Below are 22,812 nucleotides of genomic sequence, written 5' to 3' on the forward strand. Positions count from 1 at the left end.
GACCACTGGGTGGGCTGGTTGGCTTTTTAAGTCCACAACAAGGCTTTGAACTGTTTTATGCTTCTGCAGATGTGGGTTGCTCATCTGCTTTGTATCCTTCCTGGGTCCTGTAGTGCACAGTGAATATGTAGTAGAACTTGTGTATTTCTCTTGAGCTAAATACAGACCTGTCAAACGTTCACAGGTCAGTATTGCATAGCCAGGTAATTGTAATTAAGAACTTGTAGTTTTCCTTTTACTTTTCTGCTCTATTTGTCACTTTGTTGATAATTTTCCACTAAAAATGAAGTGATAATTCTTTAGTTGCATTTTTTTATGCTTGTGTGTGTGGAAGGCAGCTGATTTCCTTTGGTATTGCTTCTGGAATGCAGTGCTGTCTTGCTGTTCAGCAGTTACGGTTTGTGACATTTCTGTAACATTTTTGATGGCAATCCTGTTCATCGTAAGTGTTCTCCAGTTTATGCTTTCAGAGCTCAATCATGAGATTCATTTTGAAGTATAAATATGTCTTTTTTCAGGAAAACAGAAAAGGAATGTATTAATTTTAGAGCAAAATCATAATAATACCACGTTAATTTATGATAAAGGTAAGCAGAGCAGCAATAGCTGCTAAAGATAGATCTCTAGTTACTTCTCATCCTGTTGCTTTTTAAACTCATCTCAAAATAAGTGGCATAGATTTTTTTTTACCTTAGCAAATGTTTTCCAATCAAATATCTGTTCATATGTGATTGGAATAACATGGTTGCTGTTAATATTTCAGAAGATCTTTAGGAAATTATCATGTTCACCTTGAAAGATCAAGGTAATTAGAGTAAGCAGTGTGTTAATCACCAGTGTTAACATTGCCATGAAAGTCAAAGCTCATGTTTTATATGTTGTCTAAAGGGTGGTCTCCCAAACAGCACTTCCCTGTAACACTACCCGAGCTTGTTAATGTCATATTGCGGTGAAGTCACTATGGTGCAGAAAGTAAGACAGTTCTTCACGTGCTAGTTTTGACCAAATTTTGATGATTGAGATCCCAGTAATTTTAAATGCACAAAAAGGTTCTGGTAGGTGATTTCACTCGTTCTAGATTATTTTTGTAAATCCTGCTAAATTTTATTGCCTGTCACATAAAGCACTGAACAGGACTTGTCCTATAAAAGTGATGGGTGACAATGTGCTTGTTTTGTTTGATTTCTACAATAAATATATTTTAGCCTCATTGTAAATATGCAGTGTTACCCAAGCAGTGAGCACACCTAAATTTTTCACATGACCTGTGAGCAGCATTAATTGTTATGCATTTTCCTGTGTAAAGTGGTAGTATACCACCCGCTTTGACTTGCGTGTCTCTGCATCTGTGTAACCAGTGACTAGCAAAAGTAAAAAGACAGCTGCTTATTGATGCACTGCTACTGAGGTGTCTGTAGATGAGATTATTCATCTGCATGCAGGGATTGAAATTTATTTCCATTGAGATCAGTGATATGTAATTCCTGCTTTAAAAAAAAAATACCTACCTTTACTGAATTTCAGTGCGGGGAATACTAGTTTAAAGCATGCATAAAAAATAAATATGGAGTTAATAACTCCTGTTAGCAGCTTGGTTTCAGTTTGTTCTGTACTCTGACAACTCAGGTATTAGGCTGACTTACATCTGTATTAAGTACAGTTCTCTCTTTGCTGTGTTTAACTGTAAAGAGGCAAATCATTTAAGTGACACATATCTCCAGATAACTTGCATTTTGCCTAACCTAATGCAAGTCAATGACTACCACAATAGTCCTTGACTCTTGTAATCATTCAGGAGGTAATCCAGCTCTGCTTATTCCAAGTGGTAGGAAAAAAAATTCAGTACCTAAATTTAAAATTACTTTTAGTTCTGAAGCATTATTCTGCCACTGTAATCTCTAAATATGTACTAAAAAAATTTTTAAGGGAACTAGTCTGTATATCATAAGAAGTTGGAAGCCAATAATTTTCATTAACCTACTATGTTGGAACATAGATGGTGGAGTTAGGAATGTCTTATTTTGCAAGCTCTGCACTGACAAAGAACAAAATGTCACTAAAAAGTCTGTCCAAAGACACTTGGAGATAATTTTGTTCTTATTTCCAGTACTGTTGATGACACCAAATCATCTGTCTTAAATTGATATATAGGAATCGAACAGTGAAAATATTTAGTGATGCCTCATTCTCTCTGCCAGAGGTACCACAAGAGCCAAACACCTACAGTGGCAGTTAATTTGGATTTTTAAAACAGTCAATGCCCACTTTAATGGTGAGGTTTGATTACTTTCAAGAGCTTACTCAAGGTTCAGCAATTCCATGAGCTTACTCAAGGTTCAGCAATTCCATGTGATACACCAAAATCAGTGTATTTGTTCATCTTTCCTCTTTTCCATACTTCTCACATTTCTTTCCTTGCTTAAGGTAAGTGGCTTCCAGTCTGAGGATCTAAATTAACAGAAGTTTGCTCTTCAAACAAAAAAACCCAGCACCAGAAAAGTTCATGTGTAATAAGGGAAGTTCATAATTGTTTCCAAGTGTGACTTAATGTGGCAACATTAAGTATGGTTCAGAATCAGTATTTGTTATCCATTCATAGATGGCACAAGTCTTCACCATCGGTTACTGCATCACTTCTCCTTCCTAATATTTCTTCCTCCTTGTGACAGATGAGAACACTCTGGGTGCTTCTCTCTTTATGCTAAGTGGCTTTCAATTTAAGCTTTTGGAATCATCATGTTCCTAAAGAAGAACTTAAACCTGACTTTCTGTTTAGGGTTTTTTAGCCCTACCAGCTGCAGTAGGTACCAGAGCTTCAGTAGACATTCAGGAGGGGTTCTCAAAATCACAGAGGTGGTTGATATTAGATGGGATGGATGATGTAGCAGATCTTTTCTACATTTAAAATTTGTTCTGTCTAATGCTGTTACAAGTGTGTTCACATTGGCCCCAAAAAATTACAAGTTACAACACTGTGGGAAATTGAGTTCTTTAGTATGTAATAGTGTGTTCTGCTTTTGATCTCCAAGGACTCAATGCTTCAGAGTTTGTATTTGCTTATTTTCTCCAAAAGATTTGCTTTCTAAGTTAGGAACTACTTTATGGGGTTTTTTCTGCCAATTTCTGTATTAGCCTGGCACAGTCAGACTATTTGTGTTATTTCCATCACTTAAATAAAGGCCTAGACACTTGCTTTGTATCATCACTATATCATTTTTGTTTCACACCAGGTCTCATAATACTAAAGGTAGGACAGACTCTGATCCACTTCCCTCTGAGCTTTCTTACCTCTGCAGAGTCAATAGGAAAAGTGGCAACAGCTACTCTCAGAAAAATAAATGAGCGAGAAAGTGATCCTTCTCCAGTAAATTTTCAGGATGGAGTAAGCTGAATTGATCAAGTACTATGTAGAAGTTTTAGACTTCAAATTTTTGTGGCTGCAGTATCATTGTGTCAGGACTTTACACCTAAAATTCACATGTGCAGATTCAGACAACCAGAATATGTGTGGAAATATTAATAATATATGGCTGAGCATTTGTAGGTCAGCAGTCACGTTTGTCCTTCGCATGGCTGAGGTGCTGTAAGTATTGCAGTGATACAACTAATGCTCTGCAGATAGTGAATTTGCCTGGAGTTTGGGGCTATGTTGTTCTCTTGCTGGTCTCACACTCCTACGTGGTGGTCTTCCCTGTTGGGCTTCAGGCATCTGGCTGATACAAGCTGTGAAGTTCTGACTTGCAGTTTTTCAGTACCAACAGCTTCATGGTACAGTCATCGGAGATCTTCAACTTCCATTGGTTTTTCAACTAGTATTTTTGTTCTTCAGCAACGTCAGACAACTGAAAGCAGCAATTTGAAAAAATTAGGTCACTCAGGTTTCTATATATAGCAGCTCTCAGATCCCAAGAAAGCCAGTACAGCCATCTAGTCTGTTTTTAGCCATCAGTGTTTGTAAATTAATGCTAACAGAGTTGGTGTTAAGTAGAATTGTAAGTGCCATTATTTTTTTCCTTCTGCTTGTAATTTCCAGCTTTTTTTTTCCTTTTTGGCATTTTTATTTCAATTTAAAATAGTTGTTTGGTTTTCAGCCCCTTTGCTTTTTTATTCATACTAATGATGAGCAGACCTTCAGCAAAGGGAATTGTGGTCATCGCATTGAGAAGCACCTGACTTGCATTAAAATCAGGCTGGTGTGATGTCAGGCAGGGGGACTAGTTTCAGCTTTAGAGTTCTGTGCACACCATTTCTCATAAACTAAACATGAGGATCTCCATATATTGAAGTGATTGTTTTATTTTTTTAATGAAAGCAATCAATTTTTTACTGACAGAATGGGAGAGGTGGGGAGGGGATTGAAGAAAGAATTAATGACTGATAGAGTAGGAAAGGCTGAGTATAACTGTATGGCAGATGTTAGAAGAGTTTTATATATTTACTCATAACATTGTTTGACTTTTTATATACAGCAGAAAAGGTAGGACAAGAAATAGTTTTCCCAGAGGGTTTATGAATATAGTTTTATTTTTTTTATTTTGGTCACATGCACATCCCCCATGTAATACTGGTCCGTTTCTCCTCCAAAGATGCCTCCTGAGTGTTCTCAGATGCAAAAGCAGAGAGCAAACAGCTAAAAGCTGTAGTTTCACTTTGCAGAGAAGTGGTGGAACAGGTTGTTACCCTTACATGAGAGTTAGAACCGTCCTGTCATCCCTCTGGCCTGATAAAAAAGTGAGACCTAAAATGGGATTGTAATGTGAAGTGGAAAAGAGTCACTGATCTACTTTGTTCACATTCCTGATAGTTCATGCTGCTTGTTGAAAAAAATAATCCTTTCCATATGCATGGAGCAATACCATTTGCATTCAGGAGGATAGAATAGGGAACATACTTGAGAATCTTGGGTTTAAGTTTTCTTTTATTCACTGTGCGCTTCTTAATTCATTTATATACGTATGCTATTTTCACTCACAAGTGATTGAAATAAAGGAAGGGGGGTGTTTGAGAGTGGTAGCTTTGTACATGAATTATATTTTTCTCAGTGGTGACAAGCTTCCCTTGTGATAAGAGGTAGGTGCCCTGATCTATGTCTCAGCCCCATAGTTGTGCTGTGGGGTTTGGAGCAGCTCCCAGACTCTCAAGTGTGTGGAGAATCCTGTCATTAGCTGTGCAGGCCGGCTGGGGAACACCTCTTGCCCTGGAAGACTGGCAAGTAGTTATTATTAGAAAACTGAGATCTGAAGTTAAAATGTATTTAATATCAAAAATATTGCTACAAAGTTTCAGGTGGTCACCCTCTGAAGGCTTAAGAGTGTGGCACTGAAGGATGCTCAAAGGCTAATGTTGCAAGTTTGCGCTTTTTTCTGTTTCTGCTCGTTACTGACTCTACCTTTGGATTTTTTCCAATGTTATTCCTAGATCTTTGCATTTGGTGGAATGTGAGCTTGTAAGCTGACCACAGAATTATAGATCTTAAGTTTTCGGCTGAATAAACTTCTAATTTTTAGCACATATTAATACTCATAGCTTTTGTCTGTCTGTTCAGTGAGCTAGTCGTGCCAACATACTGTTTTGCTGGCATTGAAGGTCAGTCTGGCAATCCCAGACCAGTCTGCCTTCACCCCTTTTCTCTTGCACGTAAGCATGGTGAGCATTGTGGTGTCTTAAGTGAAGTTCGTATGACAGACAATCCCCACATATGGGGCATTGTCACTAGAAATATGCCTTGGGAGTGCTCATTGGACTGGCTTCCAGCGCACAGTAATTTCTCACATACTGTGCAACCTTCCCTTGAAAGATAGCTGATTTTTCTTTCATTGGCAGTTCACAGCATATACCTAATAATTTAGTTTCCTGTAACTGTTTTACATGATCTTCCTTATCAATAAGAGATCAACTTTTTAATCACTGAATTAAGTTTTTGATACGTTGTAGAATTATTCTTTCAATCCATATGTAGAGAACTAGAAGACAGTAGCTTCCGCTGTACAGCTTCTGCGTTTGTATCCAGGAGGAGCATTCGTGCATGGTTTATTAGTAATTTTTCTCTTTCAGACCATTGTCATGAGAAAAATACAGATGGCAGTTATGGCAAGGAGAAATACTTTGATGACCACTATGAGTCAGTTACAGCAGTGACAGAAGGACACTCTGAGGGAGGTACAGAAGATCTGCAAGTCCTTACTCAGAGTTCAGCAAGGGATCCCTCCTTCTTGAGACTGGAAAGTAAGTTCAGCCTTACAAAATCAGTGCTGGCAAATTAATTGGTTTCTAGATTTTTCAGAAATCTTCTTGTCTTCCTCCAAGAAGCTATGTTTTCCCCCCTCTACCCATATAGTAACAAGTAACCCACAAACTGGTTTCCTTCTGTTCATTGTTCTTCTCCCTGCATAACATGGATGCTTATTTGCAGTGGGGAAGTCTGCATTCTCTAGTTCTGTTTGCAGTGTGCAGTGAATAGTCAGTGATACTTGGTTTGAGCAAGTGGAAAAGTCAGGCGGCAGAAAAAGGATTATTTTTATACAATTTGTGAAAGCACAAGGAAAATAATTTTTAATTTTTGTGGTTTTCCCTCTTAGATGCAGTAACAGCAGAAAGCAATGGTTCAGAAGGAGTGGAGGGTTTAGAAGATGATCAGATGTCTGAAGAGATGCTGGCTTTGGTGGATGAGTTTGAAAACTCTTGGCCTCAGGAAGCTTTTGAAGGAGCACTGGAGGTAAAAGGTCGTCGGATGGACTTGCAGGGAATCCGGGTCCTGAAGAAGGGATCTCAGGATGGACTGGCTAGCTCCTGTTTTGGGGACTGTGGTGATGATGATGAAGCTGAATGGGTAAGTTTGAATGAGTTTACTTAAGTCTTGTACTAACTAACTATTGCGGAGGAAAGATGAGGACAGTTCAGGGAGTTTAACACTGGGAGATACATGAACTCTCCCTATGGGCCTAAAAGATATGGTTGATAGCCTGTGTAAAATGAACAAGTAGTTTTAATCCATCACCAACTGGCATCATATAAGTGCTGATAATCAGCAGCAAGAGCTTAGGTGTTGAATGATGCTGGACACCTTCAACCTTCTTGCTCACAGTTGCAAAGGAAAAAAGATTCCAGGTAAAAGTTCTGGTTAGCATGAAAACAAGAAATACCTGTTGTCATTATGTTACAAGTAAAATACATAATGAAAAATGCCTTTCAGTTCTCCAGCAGTTAAATTGGTTTTCTCTTATGTTAGAGATAAGAATTCTTTGTGCATGGCATGATGCACTGTAAGGGATCAGACTTAGAGAATGGGTTGACATGGGGAGGGAAGGAGAGAGACAAAAATCTCATCTATAACATCTTTGGGCTAAAATAAACAATATATTGGAGCTGATAACATCCACGGTGTTTCTGACTGTTAACCTTGCTAATACTGTTCTTTTGATAGATCACTTTTCAGGTCAAACGTTTAAAGAAACCCAAAGCTGAAAGCCTGGATCTCCAGGAGCCAGCTGGGAGAACTGTGGAAGAAGCAACTAATGGAGAAAATGAAAACTTTTACCAAACTGCACTAGAGATCAGTGGACCAAAGATACCTTCTCCTGGACCAATAGGTAACCTGCTGCTTCTAGAGAAAGCAAATCATTTGCAGCTTTTGCATTACTGTGGTTTATTTCCTTTGCAGCTTTTATATTACACCGATTTATTACTAAAAATAAGCATCACAAAGGCTACGTAGTGAAATGTGCTTTCTAGATGAGTACGCAGGAAAATAAGGAATCTCCTTCCTCTCCACCTTCTTGATAAAGTGCAGCATAACTTTATTTATTGAATGAAAACTTTCTAGTTAATTCCCAAAACTTCTGGGGATTGGGTGGTAAGAGTGGAGAATGAAAGAGGTAAATATTGTGAGTAGAAGTAGTAAAAGAGAGAGGGGGTTTTAATGATATCTTTCGATAAAACTGAATGAGCAGAGAAGTTAGTTTATTAGGATGCAGAATAAGAGCTTGAACTCATTACTGACTAAACATAGGACATACAACTCAAAGACAAAAAGCAGAAAGCTTGGTCTAATAAAAATGAAATAAATAAAAAATAAGTGTTCTGCTGTAATTGTTTGGTGATATTATAAAAGAAAACTTAGAGACTGTCTTCCAGAATACTGGAGCTGCAGAAAGGTAGAGTTTTGCACCAACATAGATGAGATTTGGAAAGAGAAGTGTAGTTTTTGCTTGCTGAGTAACAGGAATTGGAGACTAATCTATTAATGTGATGCCAAAGAATAAAACCCAAGTAATTGGCCCCCATGCCTTTTGTCTTATCTTTCAATGGAGCTAAAATCTTAATGTTGTAGGACTGGTGTGCAAGGAAAAATATGTTCTACAGTACATCTTAGTCCTTGATGATTTGATGACCTGGAAAGTGGTTTCACATTTTGAAGGCTTTTACATGAAAACTTTAACAAGCTCCTTTTTTAGCAACTGACAAATGTAGGTTATTGAATTAAATATTTGAAGTAGGGGGAAGGATTACATGAAAACAGACTATCATCTGTGAGCACACACCTGTCCTTTCCTCAATATTTATCTTCTTTCCATCCGGGCTACTTTTGTGGGTTTATTACACAGCATCCCTCTGTTGTAGAGTAGTTACCTTCCTAACGTTCCTGTAAGGCAGGATCTGCTGACATCCTCTTTGCAAGAACTAAATCACCAACATTTAAGTAACATATTGAAGGTCACTTGGGGACTTCTTGGTAGAACAAGGAAATTATGGTATCTTTCCTGTGTTTGACTACCTCCCAGACTATTGACCTGTCTCTGCAGCATTTCCATACCGCTTGCTCAATTTTGCTATTCGTGCCAGTAAGAACTCACAGATAGTTCACAGTGGTGGTGATGAGAACTTGTCATTTCTCTCTGAAGTTTCCTAGTGTATCTCAAAATTAATTTTCCTTTTATCACAATACTTTACAAAATACATGGTATTATAGACATCTTTGTTATTTTGCAAAATTATGGTGAAGTGGTTTACTATAACTTGTATGAGAAATAGGATTTGCATCCAAATGGGCAAAATTTTGGGTATCTAGAAGTAAGTATTGAAATGCTTTCTGCGTAGCTGGTGCAATAGACTGGCATGGTGTTAAACTTGGCTTCCCACTGTGCAAATCTACTGCTACTGGGATTTTCTTTTTTTTTATGTTCCAAATAGTTTGGACGTTTCTTATATGAGAGGAAAATGTTTCCTAACATTTAACACAGGCTTGATTCCTTGGACTTGCTGCAGTATTCACCAAATGGAAGGGAATGGAAGATTTCAGTAGGCTTTGGTTCAGATGTGAAGATCATGTTCTTCTTTCTCCTGGTGATCTGTTTGTTAACATAAAGCAAGTTATTTAACCTTTCCCTGCCTTGCTTAACTTCTCTGAAAAGTGGAAGGGCTAAGGTTTAATTGTTTAATAGTTTCAGAAATGTTGCTGTCTTGAGTGTAAGAATGCAGTAAAAGCCACTGACTCTCTTAAACAATATCCATTGAACAGAAAGGGCAGTGTCTTTCACCTGGGTTTGTCAAAAGATAGACCAAACAACTTTTATTCATTTTAACTGTAACTGTAGAATATAAATGATGACTCAGTGATGAACTTTTTTTTAAGGACGTTTAAGTAGAGATAATACCTGTAACCAAGAGGTGGCAGTTGTTTTTAATCTGTAGTTTTAGAAAAGTGTAATGAAACAGGTTTTGGAACTCCATCTCCTAAGCTGTCTTACATACAATCTGGTTCTGTCTTTGAATCCTACAAGTTCAGGAATGTTCTTAAAGAAATCTGACTGCAAGATGGTGACTTTTAAAATGCAGGGAATGTATCCACTGGTATAAAGTATTTTATAAATCATCGTACTGAAGTATAATGTCTTCTGCTTCCAGAAAGTTTTTTCTGTTTTTGTTTTACTTTCTCAAGGAAAAAGGCGGGACTATCGTAGCCTTGGCTGGCCAAGTCCTGATGAATGCCTGAAGCTCCGCAGGGTAGAGCTTACAGCTGTAGCCAGCACATGGCTTGCTGTTTCTGCTAAAAACATTGAGTAAGTATCTTGTATATGAGCCTTAAATAAGTTACTTACACAAAGCAAGACAGTTACATGGCCTTCAGTGTGCATAAAGTGAAGATTTTAATAGTAAGAAAGAACTTTCAGGATTTCAAAGAAGTTTGAAAACATTATGTGGTATTTCATCAACAGACTTGCAAAGAAAAGTGCAAGTGGAGATGGAAGATCCACTTTCTCTTGCCTCTTGAGCTTCTCAAATGAGATTCTGCCAGGTTCTGAGCAGTTTACTTTCACTAGAGAACTTTGTAATGACTATTCTGTTTTCTTCTCTTAACTAATTCAGCTTGTTTTATGACATTTGTAGCATTACAGAACACATTGATTTTGCCACACAGCTGCAAGAACCAGCCATGGAGCCTCTTTGTAACCCAAACCTACCAGCCAGTATGCATACTTTGGACCACCTGCAAGGTGTCTCTAGTCGGGCCAGCTTGCATTACACTGGAGAAAGTCAACTGAAAGAGGTATGCCAGAGTTGAAGGCTGGCACACAAAAATGCTGCCATACCATGGCAGATTCAGGGCACATTTAGTTCAGTGTCCTGTCTCCAGAGGTGACTTTCAGTGAATGAATGCCCAGATAAAACTGTAAGAACAATAAGCCAGCAACCAACAAATGTTACCAGAATATTTTCCCAACCATCTACAGTCTGGTCTGAGGGAAATCCTAAAACACCGTTAGTGTTTCTGTATTTATAGCTCTTGGTGGATAAATAAGTGAAAGAAAAGTCCAACTCAGCATACTTAGAACTTCTAGCTTCTTAGTATTCAGTGCCATGGAATTATAACACTGTGTGATGATACAGATAGTATTAACTCAAGGTAGACAATGATGTTTACGTTGAAGCAGGCGACAGCATTTGTAAAAGGCTGGGTAAAAAAGCAACCAACAAACAAGGGACATCTCTTACTAGGTACCAGCATGTAAGCACTTGTACTTCCTCTTCCACAGGTGCTACAGAATCTTGGCAAAGAGCAGTACTCACCCCAGTCACTAGAACAAGTTGGTACTCGAATAGCCAAAGCTTTGGAAAAGGTATGTGTAAACAATAAAAATGAGAAGTCTGGGCTTACTGCTCATGACTGACATAGTGGTCAATCTGGTCTCAAATCATTTGTGTGAAATCCCAGTCAAGGAACGTATTAGTACTTGGACTAGAGATTTGTGTCTACTTAGCATCTGTAATGCCCTCACAGGTATTTTGTTGAGGTATATCCTGTGCTTACACTGTCAAGTGTCTTCCATATCTCTCTACTGAAAGTTAAGCTTGTCAGATTTTCCAGGCTTTCCTGCCCTGTAGTGAACAGCATTGCTGATTATTGATATATTAAACTATTTCAACAGTTCTCAGCCCTCTTCTTTCTTTTTATGCTACATTGACTTGGAGCTTATGGAAAGTTGAGTTAAGCCATGTCTCCCCTCTCCAGTGATGCTTCTGGCATTCAGCAGTCAGACAGCTTCCTGCTGTTTCAGCCTGCTTCTTTTACCTCGTCCAGTGTAGGGCTGAAGTGTCAGATGTGTTCAGGCAGAGGGTGTGGTACCATGTGCAGGGCTGCACTTCCTGTTGTCCCCAGAGAAACCCAAGCTCTATGGCTAAAGGCTGCTGAGGACCTCAGTTGAGCACCTTAGGATGAGATAATTAGGGATGTAATTTTCCTAGGATCTACAAAGCAGATAGAGATGTAGGGATTGCTGTTCTGTGTTTACAACTAGTAGGGAGAATATCCCAGTCTGCTGTAGAAAAGAGGCCTCAGTCAAACCAGTTTGGTGCCCCTAGCCTATTCTTCTGAAAGCTGTCTGAGGACCAACCTTACTATGCTTTGAAACTGAAGCCAATATAGCTTTATCCATTCCCAGAAAGTAAAGATGTTACTCTTGTCTTCATGTTACAAGACTTAGTCTCTTTTCACTTTAGATGTATGGTAGCTTTTTCTCTTAAGTGCTAGTTTCCCCTGCAGACAGCAAGCTTTATCCAAATAAGCTGAAAATTTAGTGCAGAGACTAGAAACAGAATTCTCAGTGTTGGCTATGTTGGAAATAAAATGCAGTTCTTCTGTCTACCAATCTCATTCAGTATTCACAAGAGCTAATCAAACAAATCAAGATGGCTACTTATGTAATTGCATATGTGAGCATAAACATTCATTTACTGTGTCTGAGTCCACAGAATTCAAGCACGTAGTATTTTCCTTTGTAACACAGGGCATGGGAGTCAGCCAGCTAGAGGCACCAAAGGTTATCCATTGAGCTTTGTCAGGCGTCTGGTCCGAGCTGGATCCCAGGGCATCCTTTCTCTTTCCAGTGACTGCAGGGAGCCTACAAGTCCAATCAGCTAATTTAACTAAGTTTTTTCCTTCATATTGGCTAACGTGTATACACATCTAGATGCTCAGCATCAGACAGCTGGTTAGAAGCTGTTGTGGGTGCTGAAAGCTATTTAACTGGTATTCCTTTCCGAAGAAAATGACATTGCATTTAGAACTTGTGTTTCATTTGGCAGTCTCATTTACCTGGCTATTGCATATGTGTTGTCAGATAAGAAACCTTTTGCTGCTTTGGAATAGTTTAATGCCATTTTTAAGTGTAACACCCTCTACCTCAGTATAACAAATTAATTTGAAGAGTGAAAGATAAGACTATTCACTACAGTGTTTACATGACAGTTTTTCATGTTCTTCTTTTGCCAGAATCAGACTTCATGGGTCCTGTCTAGCATGGCAGCTCTTTACTGGAGGGTGAAAGGCCAAGGAAAGAAGGCAATTGATTGTTTACGGCAAGCATTGCACTATGCACCCCATCACATGAAGGTGTGTATACGTGTGCCCACTACTCAGATGAAATGATGTTTTGCTTGTCACAACAGAGCTTTCACAGGTTATTTTTAAGACCAACAATTATAGACACTTTATCAAGTCTATAAGGTATTAGGTATTAGCTAGTTGAGCTGAAACTTCAAGACTTTTACCACCTGTTTGGTACGGACTGTCTCTTAAAAAAAAAAACAACAACAACAACAAAAAAAAACAACAACAACAAAAAAAAGGCAAAACCAAAAGAGAACTGCAGAAAAGGTTCAGTAGTGTTTCCTACAGTTAAGTGGGTTTGACACCTCTCTGGGCATTCTGGGCTTGAACGTCCTCTTGCTACGACTGTGAGTCTTAATCAGCCTTTGTCTAGACAAGTTTTCTAGCCCAAGATATAGGGAGTATATTTTCTGGTTGTGCTTTTAAAGAGAATAGAAGGTGGTATCTAAAGGAATTACTTAAATGCTTAAATCTTAAGCGTTTAGGGTGTGAATCTCAACTAGACACTAGTGCTTGACTTTGTGCAGCAGTTCTGTACTTCAGTCAAAAAAAAGGCAGTACTTTGGATATCATCTTCTGTTTAATGTTTCAGTTGGCTGAAGTGCTTTGTACTCTTCACCTTGCCACGTGCTATGCTGAGCATTATAATGCCTATTCTTATACACCAAGCTCCCCCTTGCAAACTGATAAATGCATAGGCTCCTTACTATACATTGTAAATTTTCCTTTGGGACCTGAGCAACAAATTGTGCAGCATTGCAAAATGTATACTCCTTTTTGAATCTTGGTCTTCAACCCTTCTCTGAAAATTGGGAGTAATTTATGCTTTCAGGATATTATTAGGAGGAGTTAGTTTGTGTGATTTATAAGGATCAGACTATGGATTGGAAATTACAGCTTGGCAAGATTATGGTGTAGTAGTGCTGTTTTCTAGAAACATGATGTAAAGTTGCTTGAGACTGGATGACTCTCCTAATTTGTGCCTTGTTTTTGTCCTCCATGCTGAAGCTGCCTTCAGAGAAAAGTGTGGATTTTTGCAGATACAACTGCACTTGTACTCAGAGTTATCACTGAATTAAAAGCTATTTAATATTTTGTTTTATCCTCCTCTTTGCTTTTATGCACTCTGGCTACTTTCTCTTGAGTTTTCTTATGTAAATGAAAGGTAATTAATTTTCCTGTGAACTTCTTTTGTGATTCTGACTTCCATAGTATCTGCTTTGCAAACATGAATGACTTATTCACCAAAGGTACTCCTTGACATATGGAGGTCAAGGAGGCAGGGATCACATCCAGAATGTTTTATTGTCTTGTTGAGGGCATTTAAGACTTGGTACTAAGCAGTATTTTGTCCTTTGAAGGTATGGAGCCCAGCTCCCAGAGTCTGCTGTGGCTTCCAGGGCTCAACAGTTTTGTTAGTTAGGCAAGGTCACAGTCTGGAGATACAGGAAACAAAAAACATACCATCAGTGATTAGCTGAGAAAATTTTATTTATTGCTGTTACTCAGCATCAGAATTCTGTGCTAGAGGCAGGACAAAAAACATCCTAGGACACTTAAGTCAGCTAATTTTTTTGTTGTTTTTCTATCCAACAGTAGTGTTTATCGCTATTGAGAGTAGTTGTGGATGTGAGGGGTTTTTTGTTTATAACTTGGGCCCAAATGCCCTTTTAAAGTAAAACAGGTCTGGCTCATCACTTTTAATGCCACCAGAGAGGGAAGTGGGTAGGAACCAAGTGAGAGTGGCTGAGTAGTGGAGTCTTCTGACAACTTCAGTGGAAAGAACCTCACTGTTTGTTGCTATTCTCTTTCAGGATGTGCCACTAATAAGTCTAGCAAACATTTTCCACAACGCAAAACTCTGGAATGATGCCATCATTGTGGCCACCATGGCAGTGGAAATAGCGCCACACTTTGTGGTTAATCATTTCACACTGGCAAATGTCTACGTAGCAATGGTGAGTGTGCTGTCACCCAGTTAGATCTGTCTTTGGTACAATATTTACATGGATATAAAAGTGGTATTCTCACAAATAATTCTGAAGGAACAGCATTCAAGAAATTGGGGTAGGATCATAAAGAAGGAATCTCTTTTGTGGAAGGCAAAAGTTCTATTATTCATTTACTCCTATTACTCAGTACTTTAAGGCCAACATTTTTATAAGCTGGCTTAAGAATGCTGTCTGCAAAGCTTTGTTAAGACAGTAGCAAACAATTGGTAATTTGCGTTGGCTGCTCATCTAAACACAAGATACTTTTCTACTGGAAAATTAATGATAAATTGGGTCCTCGTCCTGAAGAGCTAAGCTTAGAATAATAAATAAAATCCAATTCACAGTTGTAGGGAAGAAACACAAGGGAAGTTCATCTTCAATATCTTGATTATCAATGTCCAGTGTAATTTACAGATTGAACTCAAATTTCTTCATACTGTCTATATATTCTATTAAAATGTACTTTTTAAAAAACCAAGACTTCACAACTCACCTTGATCTAGTTAGTGTTTATAATATGGCTAGAAATTAGTATTATCTCTACTGTACAATTAAAGTTACTGAGAAAAGGAACTTAATAGAACAAAAACGGTATTGAAAGTGACTGAAAACCCCAGAATGTTTTGGGTCTTTTCCCCTCTCATTTTTCTTCTAATACATTATTGGATGTTGGCATGCTTTCCTAGTTAATAAAAAAGCAGAGTGGCATAGGTAATGAGATTTCAGCTATATAAAAATAGATGCTATTTCCACATAAATGCTTCTAACTACCAATCTGAGTCCAGCTTACCAATTGAAATTCTCTAGCTATTGCATGCTCTTTAAGTTTTGGCGGTTTTTTTGTTGAATTTTTACTCTCTACAGTGAGTGATCTTTTAAAAATAATTTCAGGTTGTTTCCAAAAATGTTAGCTTTTCAGAAAAGTTAATGGGTTTGCATTGTCCATGATTTTAAAGATTTTATCTGTATAAATTCTGACTGAAATCTGTTTTTAAAAGTTACTTTTACGTCAAGAATGCTAAGATGTACTATTAAAAGGAAAAGGCAAGAACATGGATCAATAATTCGCAACAGTAATTTGACTCCTTTCCATGGATTATGCAGAATTGAGTCATTAGCCCCAGAAAATACCGGTTTATTTGGGGGAGAAGGGAAAAAAATCCTAAACCATGTGAATTGGTTCAGCTGCTTTTGTGCATATCACACTACAAAACTACTTAGGATAGGAAAGGCATGGAAAATGTGTTTACTGCTTTTAGAATCTGACTCTTTGCGCTCTTGTTTCTTTCTTTACAGGAAGAGTTTGAAAAGGCGATGAAATGGTATGAGTCAACACTAAAACTTCAGCCGGAGTTTGCCCCAGCAAAGAATCGAATCCGCACCATTCAGTGTCATTTACTTATGAAAAAAGAGCGACGGTCTCCTTAGAGACCAGCATCTTTCTCTTTTCTAAAAATGTCATTATTCTCTATTCTGCTTTTAAGCGTGTTAAGATAAATTGAGGAATCAAAATTTTTAACAAGACTTTTAAAAAGAGATGGGATTTGGATCAAGGGTTCTTTTATTATTTTTTTTCCTCAAATATAGGAGCATCTTTGGAAAATATATTTCACAGACCGTAATTTTAAAACATCCATGTAAATATTAAACCAAGAAACTTCCATAAGTCCATGACCACCTGCACCAGGAGCCAGGCACTGTTACTTTTTCCTTAATGCTCAGATTGGCATCAGCATTCAAAATAACTTGCTTCATGTCTTACAACCTAAGTCACTGGAAATGCAAAGCACATACCTGTACCAAATAGTAAGAAGAGATAATGAGCAATTCATCCATGTGAAACTCATACTTTGTCCGGTCTTGTTCACTCCATACCACGTTACCTGCTTTTTTGGAAGGAGAGGAACAGACTTCTAAATGTTCATAAAAAACATGAGAAACATCAAGTATTTTTGGAATTGTTTGTTTCTCTTGAGGGATAAAGAGGAGGGAACAGAGGGACCCTAAAGTCAAAGTAATTTTTAATCTTACTTGCAGAAAAAGAAAATTGGTAAAAATCCCAATAAGGTGTTTTGTATTTGTCTGTATATTCATAGCCCTCTGCCTCCCTGAGTGGTTGATTTACTAATTCTTTGTTCACTATATTTCTAGCCGTTTCGGAATAAGGTGCAAGTTTATGCTCACTCTGAGCCATACTTACAGCTGCCAAGGAGGAGGAGGGAGACGGTGTCAAGGTATCAACAGCAAATAAGTCAGGTGGAAGATTTCCAAATCAGTTCTGTCTTTGGTTGGTGGAGGACATGATTCTCCAGGCATCACTGATGAATCAAAAAGGGCACATATTTGAAATAAAATAAATCGTTTATGAACAACTCGCAGCTTCTCCTCCAGTGTGTGTGTGTCATGCGCCATTTGCAAGAGTCTGGCTTAGTCTAGGGGAGCCACAGCCTTTCCTCGGGAGCAGACAGAGCTGGGAGGCGGGAAAACCTTTAACACTCCGGATTAGACAATGATTTCGTGTGCACCCTTGGAAAATTCCCTGCACCTCTGTGTCTGACTCTCTGTTGCATAGTAAAATAAGGGAAAGTTAACCAAATCAGGTCTCATATAACCTGCCCTCCAGCTTTTACTGTTAAACATGATTCTTAGTGATTCAGAACTAACAATGCTTATGAATTTACTCTTTCCCCCTCCCTCCCCCCCTTATTTTTCCTCTCTCATGAATGCAGATTAAGAGCAAGTATGGCAGTGGTGGAAACTGTGACATCAACATAATTTTTATAATACTGTAACATTACTTCTTAAAAGGATCTGTGAGTATTTTTATATATGACTGAAGATAAGCAGTTCTAATGCAAATTTTACCTTTGTTTTAGTGCAAGTAGTTTTCATTTATCTAGAAAACCTGATAGAGGTATGAGCAAGTGCTACTGTTGGGTAGATTTGTATTAAAAATGGGTGAATGTGTTAAATTTTTATCAACAGAGTCAACAGCATGTCAAATTTTGTTCTCTTCCCAAGGCTACTGGAAGACTGAATGTTGTTGGCTGGAGACAGGCATAGTTGTATCTATATGTAAACCAGTACGGTTAACTGGTCTGCTTGACTTTTATAGTGGTTGATAAATACTTGGGAATCACTTAAATATATTTGGTAAATATGTCATATACTAGTTTTAAAATGTAATGTGCAAAAACTTCCCTTGGTACAGAGGATGGACCTTACAACTTGGTTTCCTAATATATCACATGGTCAAATCAAGTGGTTGCCACCTGCTGAACTCTTTTCTACTGCATCCGTCTCACTGATAATGGGAGATGCCAGGATTTAAGTGAAGAGTAAGGCTGGTCCTTAAGAACCCCAGGGGGGGCGATATGTGGAGCACAGATGGTCATCCATGGCTTTGACAAAAGATGGAATTAAAATAGACCTTTTCTGGATCACCAAGGATAAGACAACATTGGTGGGCACTTAAAGTCAGCTATTAATACTCATGTCAGCTTACATCTTGCTTACTCCAGTGTTTATTAATTTTTTTCATTAAGAAATGCAGCAAGATGTACTGTATACAGGCATCATACGAAATGTAGGAAGACTAAGTTTTTTGTGTTTGATCATACTATAAATGGCCATCAAGGAGATAGCAGGATATGGCATTTCCAAAGAATTTGCACCTCATAAATGGTTTTTGAAAACTGCAATCATCTGACTTGAGGTATTTTTTCCGAATCTTGGTTCAAGTACTTTAATGTATACTGCCTTAGTCCCAAAAAATTTGTATGTACAGGTGTTCCATTGCTACTTGTCTACTGTTTGCTCTCTCTGCCATAGAACTGATTTTAAAATAGCCTATGCTTCCCTCTTAACTGTACTTTCTGAAATTTTAGGTGATTCCTAAATCCCTTGTGCATAAGCAGTACATCAAACTGAAGCCTCGAAGCAAAAAGATCTACTTGAGAGCATAAACTTGACCTAACACTATAGAGATTTCACCCATTGGTGAATCTGCTGAGGAATGCTGGCATGTGCCCTTGGAGAAGGATAATGGAACACTCTCATCTCCATGCCTTCAACCCTCCTATATAAATGCCAAGAGTGGTGGGTTTGAGTGGTTTGACTGTTCAAATGTTAGTCAATTAAAACTAATTATGCTGATCGTACAAACAGCAAACAAGTTGGGCAGCATGCTGAAATGGAGGCCGTTATGGAGGAAAGGTGTGATTCTCTGTGGGATGAGCTGGCTATTTAAGGACTACATTCGTCTCCTTGCATTTAAGCTATTTTAAAATAAGCTAAGATAGTTGTCTAGGCTCTGTCTTCGATAAATGGAAAAGATTATTATCTTGGAGGATGATCTACCCTCCCTGTTGTAAAGCGTGACAAATTGCGTGTTCGAACTGCCTGTTCCTTTCCATTGACTGTTGAGATACTTTGACAAACTGAACTTCAATATGATTTCTAATAATGAGGCTTGGTAACTCATTTCACATTGACTGGCTCTGCTAAACATATCACTGAAGTAGTGTAATTGAGGGATGGCATAACCATAGGTAAATGGCAAAATCCTCTCTTCTCAAAAAAAAAGGTTTTTTTCCTCAGTTGTTTTCAGAGCATGCCCACAAATTAAGTATAGATGGGAAAAATGTCTCTATTTGTTCACAGATAACATCCTCAAAATCCTCAGCGTCCTCACAGCCTCTAAAGCTCCTGACATCCAGGGGCTTTTGAGGGCAAATGCTACAGGAAAAGAATCAGATACTTATATCTATGAAGTCGTTGGTTTTGATTTACTGTCGATGTCGTAGTTGTACTGGTCAGGACAGCACTGATGCCACACAAAAAAAGGAAACCCCAAAGTATCGTGTTGGCATCCAGTGTGACCATAGGATCATGTTCAAGCAAGAGGTTTTACAATGCAATGGAGACAGATCACCTTGGATCCCCTATGATAGCAAATTTTCATGACAAATGGAAAATGGTAATCAGAAAAGGTTTATTATGCAGCTTACAACCTTCTTTCCCTACTCTATAACCCTCCCTCCCTCTTACAGGAAAAAGATTAAAACAAACAACAAATCCTTAACCTCTTCCTAAGCATTGTATGATATAGCCAAAGATGCTAATTAGATTTGTTGCAGTATTGTGATGCTTTTGCTTCCTGCAATTTGCAGTAGCTGCCATGAACTTTTCTGGCTAGCAATTTAGGACCTCCTGGGTTTAGACCTGCTTCATGAATAGTAATGTTCCTATCCTCATTGCTGTCCTCTTGTATGACTTAAGGCAAGGTATTTCCCTCCTTGCTGTACCTCTCTTTCTCCCACACGTTGTCTGATGTCTTCTTAGAACATATGGGGGTTTTTGGAGCTGGAATTATTGCTGTTTATGAATTTGTATGAGAAACTGTCATAATGCCAGAGAATACAGATAGTGGCAACACTAATGAAAAACAACAATGTGGAAACCTATGAAGCAGGGAATAGGAAGAGTTTAATAGTCTCTGTATCAGTACTGAAAGAGTGAAAATGCTTTAGAAGAATTTGCCTTGGCATTCAGAAAACGCAAGCTCCTCCTCTTCTCCATAGCTATTGGGTGTTCTGCAGCAGGTTCCGGGGGGGAGGGGGGTCCTCCCATCTCAAGAATCACTTAGATGTGTCCTTCTGGAGTGCTGCAGGTTGCCTTGATTTCTTAGAGGACCAGCTGGCCATGATTGGGTCAATGAGACTCTGTTAAATGTCCCCCAAGAGTAAGCTTTGTCACTTGTGGGATTGGTTTTGTTGGGTTTTCTTTTCTCTTAATTTGCTGAATGTACTCAAGTGTGCCAGTATTGATTCAAACAAAGATGTTTGGGTCTGTGAACAGAGGCTTGTGAAGCTTTCCTATCAATTCGTGGTGGTCTTGCTGAGGTCCAATGGCTGGTCATCTGTGAAAGCCAACAGCAAGTTGTCCTGCAAACGACTACCAGAAAGGGACAGGTAGTGAATTTAAAGGCAATTTGTTTTCACTGCTATTTCTAGGGAATCTGCACAAGAGTGGTGCAACCTATATTCCATACACAGAACGTTAAGGAAGTGACAGTCTGAATGAAGGGAGAGGGTTCTTGTATTTTAGGCTTTTTTCCTTTTGAGTATTGAGAAGCTCAGGATTGATTAGGAACAGTGGTTTGATATGGCTGACTGCTTAAAAAAGCAGCCCCTTGAACTTTTGCAAGTAGTTGGGGTTTTTTAACCTTTTAAACTTAATGATCTGCTTCTGGGTTCCAGAGCAAAAATAATAGTATCTGAGTTCAGTAGTCCCAGAGGAGGTGTGATGACAGTGCCACAGAAGGAACAGTTTTGAATACAGATGAGTATGAGTTAGCTTTCTAATATGTATAATCTATGGGGATTGTCTTGACGCAGGTGTTTTGATTTGTTGATTTTTTTTTTTCTTTAATCTGGTTTCAACTTCTCCTTCTATTTTCAGTCCTTCAGAATTGGGTTATTAGTAGTCTAACAGACTATTGCTCTTTATATTTATTTGTGCCCGCAGCGTGCCAGGTATTTCACACAAGAGCCAGTCTCTGCTCTGAAGAGTGCACAGCCCCAGACACTGGCCCACAGAATTTCAGTGGACACTGGTGCCTTAGCCAGGGATCAGGCAGTTGTTGAGTCAAACCTTCTGGCCACAGTCCTTCCGTGGTAACACCACTGTTGGTTTTAAAATCCAAGGAATCCACATGTCTTGGAGAATACTACTATGACAAATCAAGTGGTCATCATTCTAGTACAATTTCATGGAAAACTTTCAACTTGAATTTTTGGCTTTTTGATCTAAATCCAGTCTTGTCCTCTTTCTTTAATAGTCTAATTCTACTGTTGGTTTGTGGGATTTTTTTAAAAGATGATGTTTCCCAGAGCTGCAGCTGTTACAGATTACAGTATGATAGCATGAGTTACCACTATTCTTATGAGTGCCTTTTGCTGTACTCTGTCTTGTGGTCAGCTGCTCTTGTCTATGCTAGGCAGCAAAGATGTAGTATGTAAAAGTTGTTAAGAGACACTAACTTGTGGGCAGATGCAATACAAACAAAATAAATGGATGGAGGAAGCCAGTCTCATCCAATTACCATGCTATGACCTAAGGTAGGAAACCATGTTCTCTGGGAAAAGGGAAAAGAAACCAGGCTTTAGTGGTGAGACTCTTGAAGGAGGGAGAGAAGGCTCCAGATAGAAGCAAGGAAGCCAAAAGTCCTGTTTTCATAGCATCAGAGACTGTTTCTGATGGCAGGACCAGACAAGTTAAAAAGGACAAAGGGATAGCCTGAGTGGATGGTTTCTTCTGGTTGTCTGCAGACATCAGCAAAGAAGAAAGACGTTTAAGAAGCCATGAGTCGATGCTGCAAAACCGTTGCAGCAGAGGGGCACTGGCCATTGACATGTAGTCCTCTGCGTGTTCAGTATGTCCCTTTAGTGTTTGGAGGACGAGAGCTGCTCGGCCTCCCTGAACGCAAGTTCCCACACACCCTTCCAGCTCCGAGTGCTGAGGGAGGTGCTGAAGCCTGGAGCAGTGTGCCTCTGCTCCACCCTACCACACCCACTCCTGTGTGCACTGACATCCCTCCCTTTAAACATGTCATGTAATACTGTTATGACTCTGTTAGTCCATTGTCTAAATTATAGACATTTTAAGATCCATGGACACCTATGGCTGAGAATTACAGAGTTCAGTTTCCAGTGAAGAAGTATCTGTTAATTTTGAATCTGCTACTTCTTGTATTATAGAAGATCATGAACGGTTTTTCTCCCTCACCTTTTCTGCAACATGCTTATCTAAGACTTGCCTTCTTGACTAAATGGAGGCCTGACTTTGGTTTGGCTTTTAGCCTACTCACTTGTTTGGAAGGATAGAATACTTAAAAGCAATTCTATGTTTTTTACAAGGAGACTATACAGC

At 38.7% G+C, this 22,812-nt stretch overlaps 1 protein-coding gene across 4 annotated transcripts in view; it reads left to right on the forward strand.

Annotated features, from left to right (window-relative positions):
• TTC17 (tetratricopeptide repeat domain 17) overlaps window positions 1–17,255 on the forward strand; it is a 56,078-nt gene extending 38,823 nt beyond the window's left edge. For 3 of the 4 annotated variants that reach the window (XM_027704244.1, XM_027704272.1, XM_027704262.1), the window contains exons 17-25: window positions 6,055–6,225; window positions 6,579–6,829; window positions 7,424–7,589; window positions 9,938–10,058; window positions 10,387–10,546; window positions 11,034–11,117; window positions 12,770–12,889; window positions 14,701–14,844; window positions 16,177–17,255. In XM_027704244.1, coding sequence (XP_027560045.1) covers window positions 6,055–6,225; window positions 6,579–6,829; window positions 7,424–7,589; window positions 9,938–10,058; window positions 10,387–10,546; window positions 11,034–11,117; window positions 12,770–12,889; window positions 14,701–14,844; window positions 16,177–16,308 — 1,349 coding nt within the window. In that variant the 3' untranslated portion in view covers window positions 16,309–17,255. The remainder of the gene's footprint in view (window positions 1–6,054; window positions 6,226–6,578; window positions 6,830–7,423; window positions 7,590–9,937; window positions 10,059–10,386; window positions 10,547–11,033; window positions 11,118–12,769; window positions 12,890–14,700; window positions 14,845–16,176) is intronic. The other variant, XM_027704254.1, reaches the window with a different exon arrangement.
• The last annotated feature ends 5,557 nt before the right edge of the window (window positions 17,256–22,812 follow it).

The sequence above is a fragment of the Neopelma chrysocephalum genome, unplaced genomic scaffold (assembly GCF_003984885.1).
Source record: "Neopelma chrysocephalum unplaced genomic scaffold, ASM398488v2 Primary Assembly neopelma1_24, whole genome shotgun sequence".
In the NCBI taxonomy this organism is placed as follows: Eukaryota; Metazoa; Chordata; class Aves; order Passeriformes; family Pipridae; genus Neopelma; species Neopelma chrysocephalum.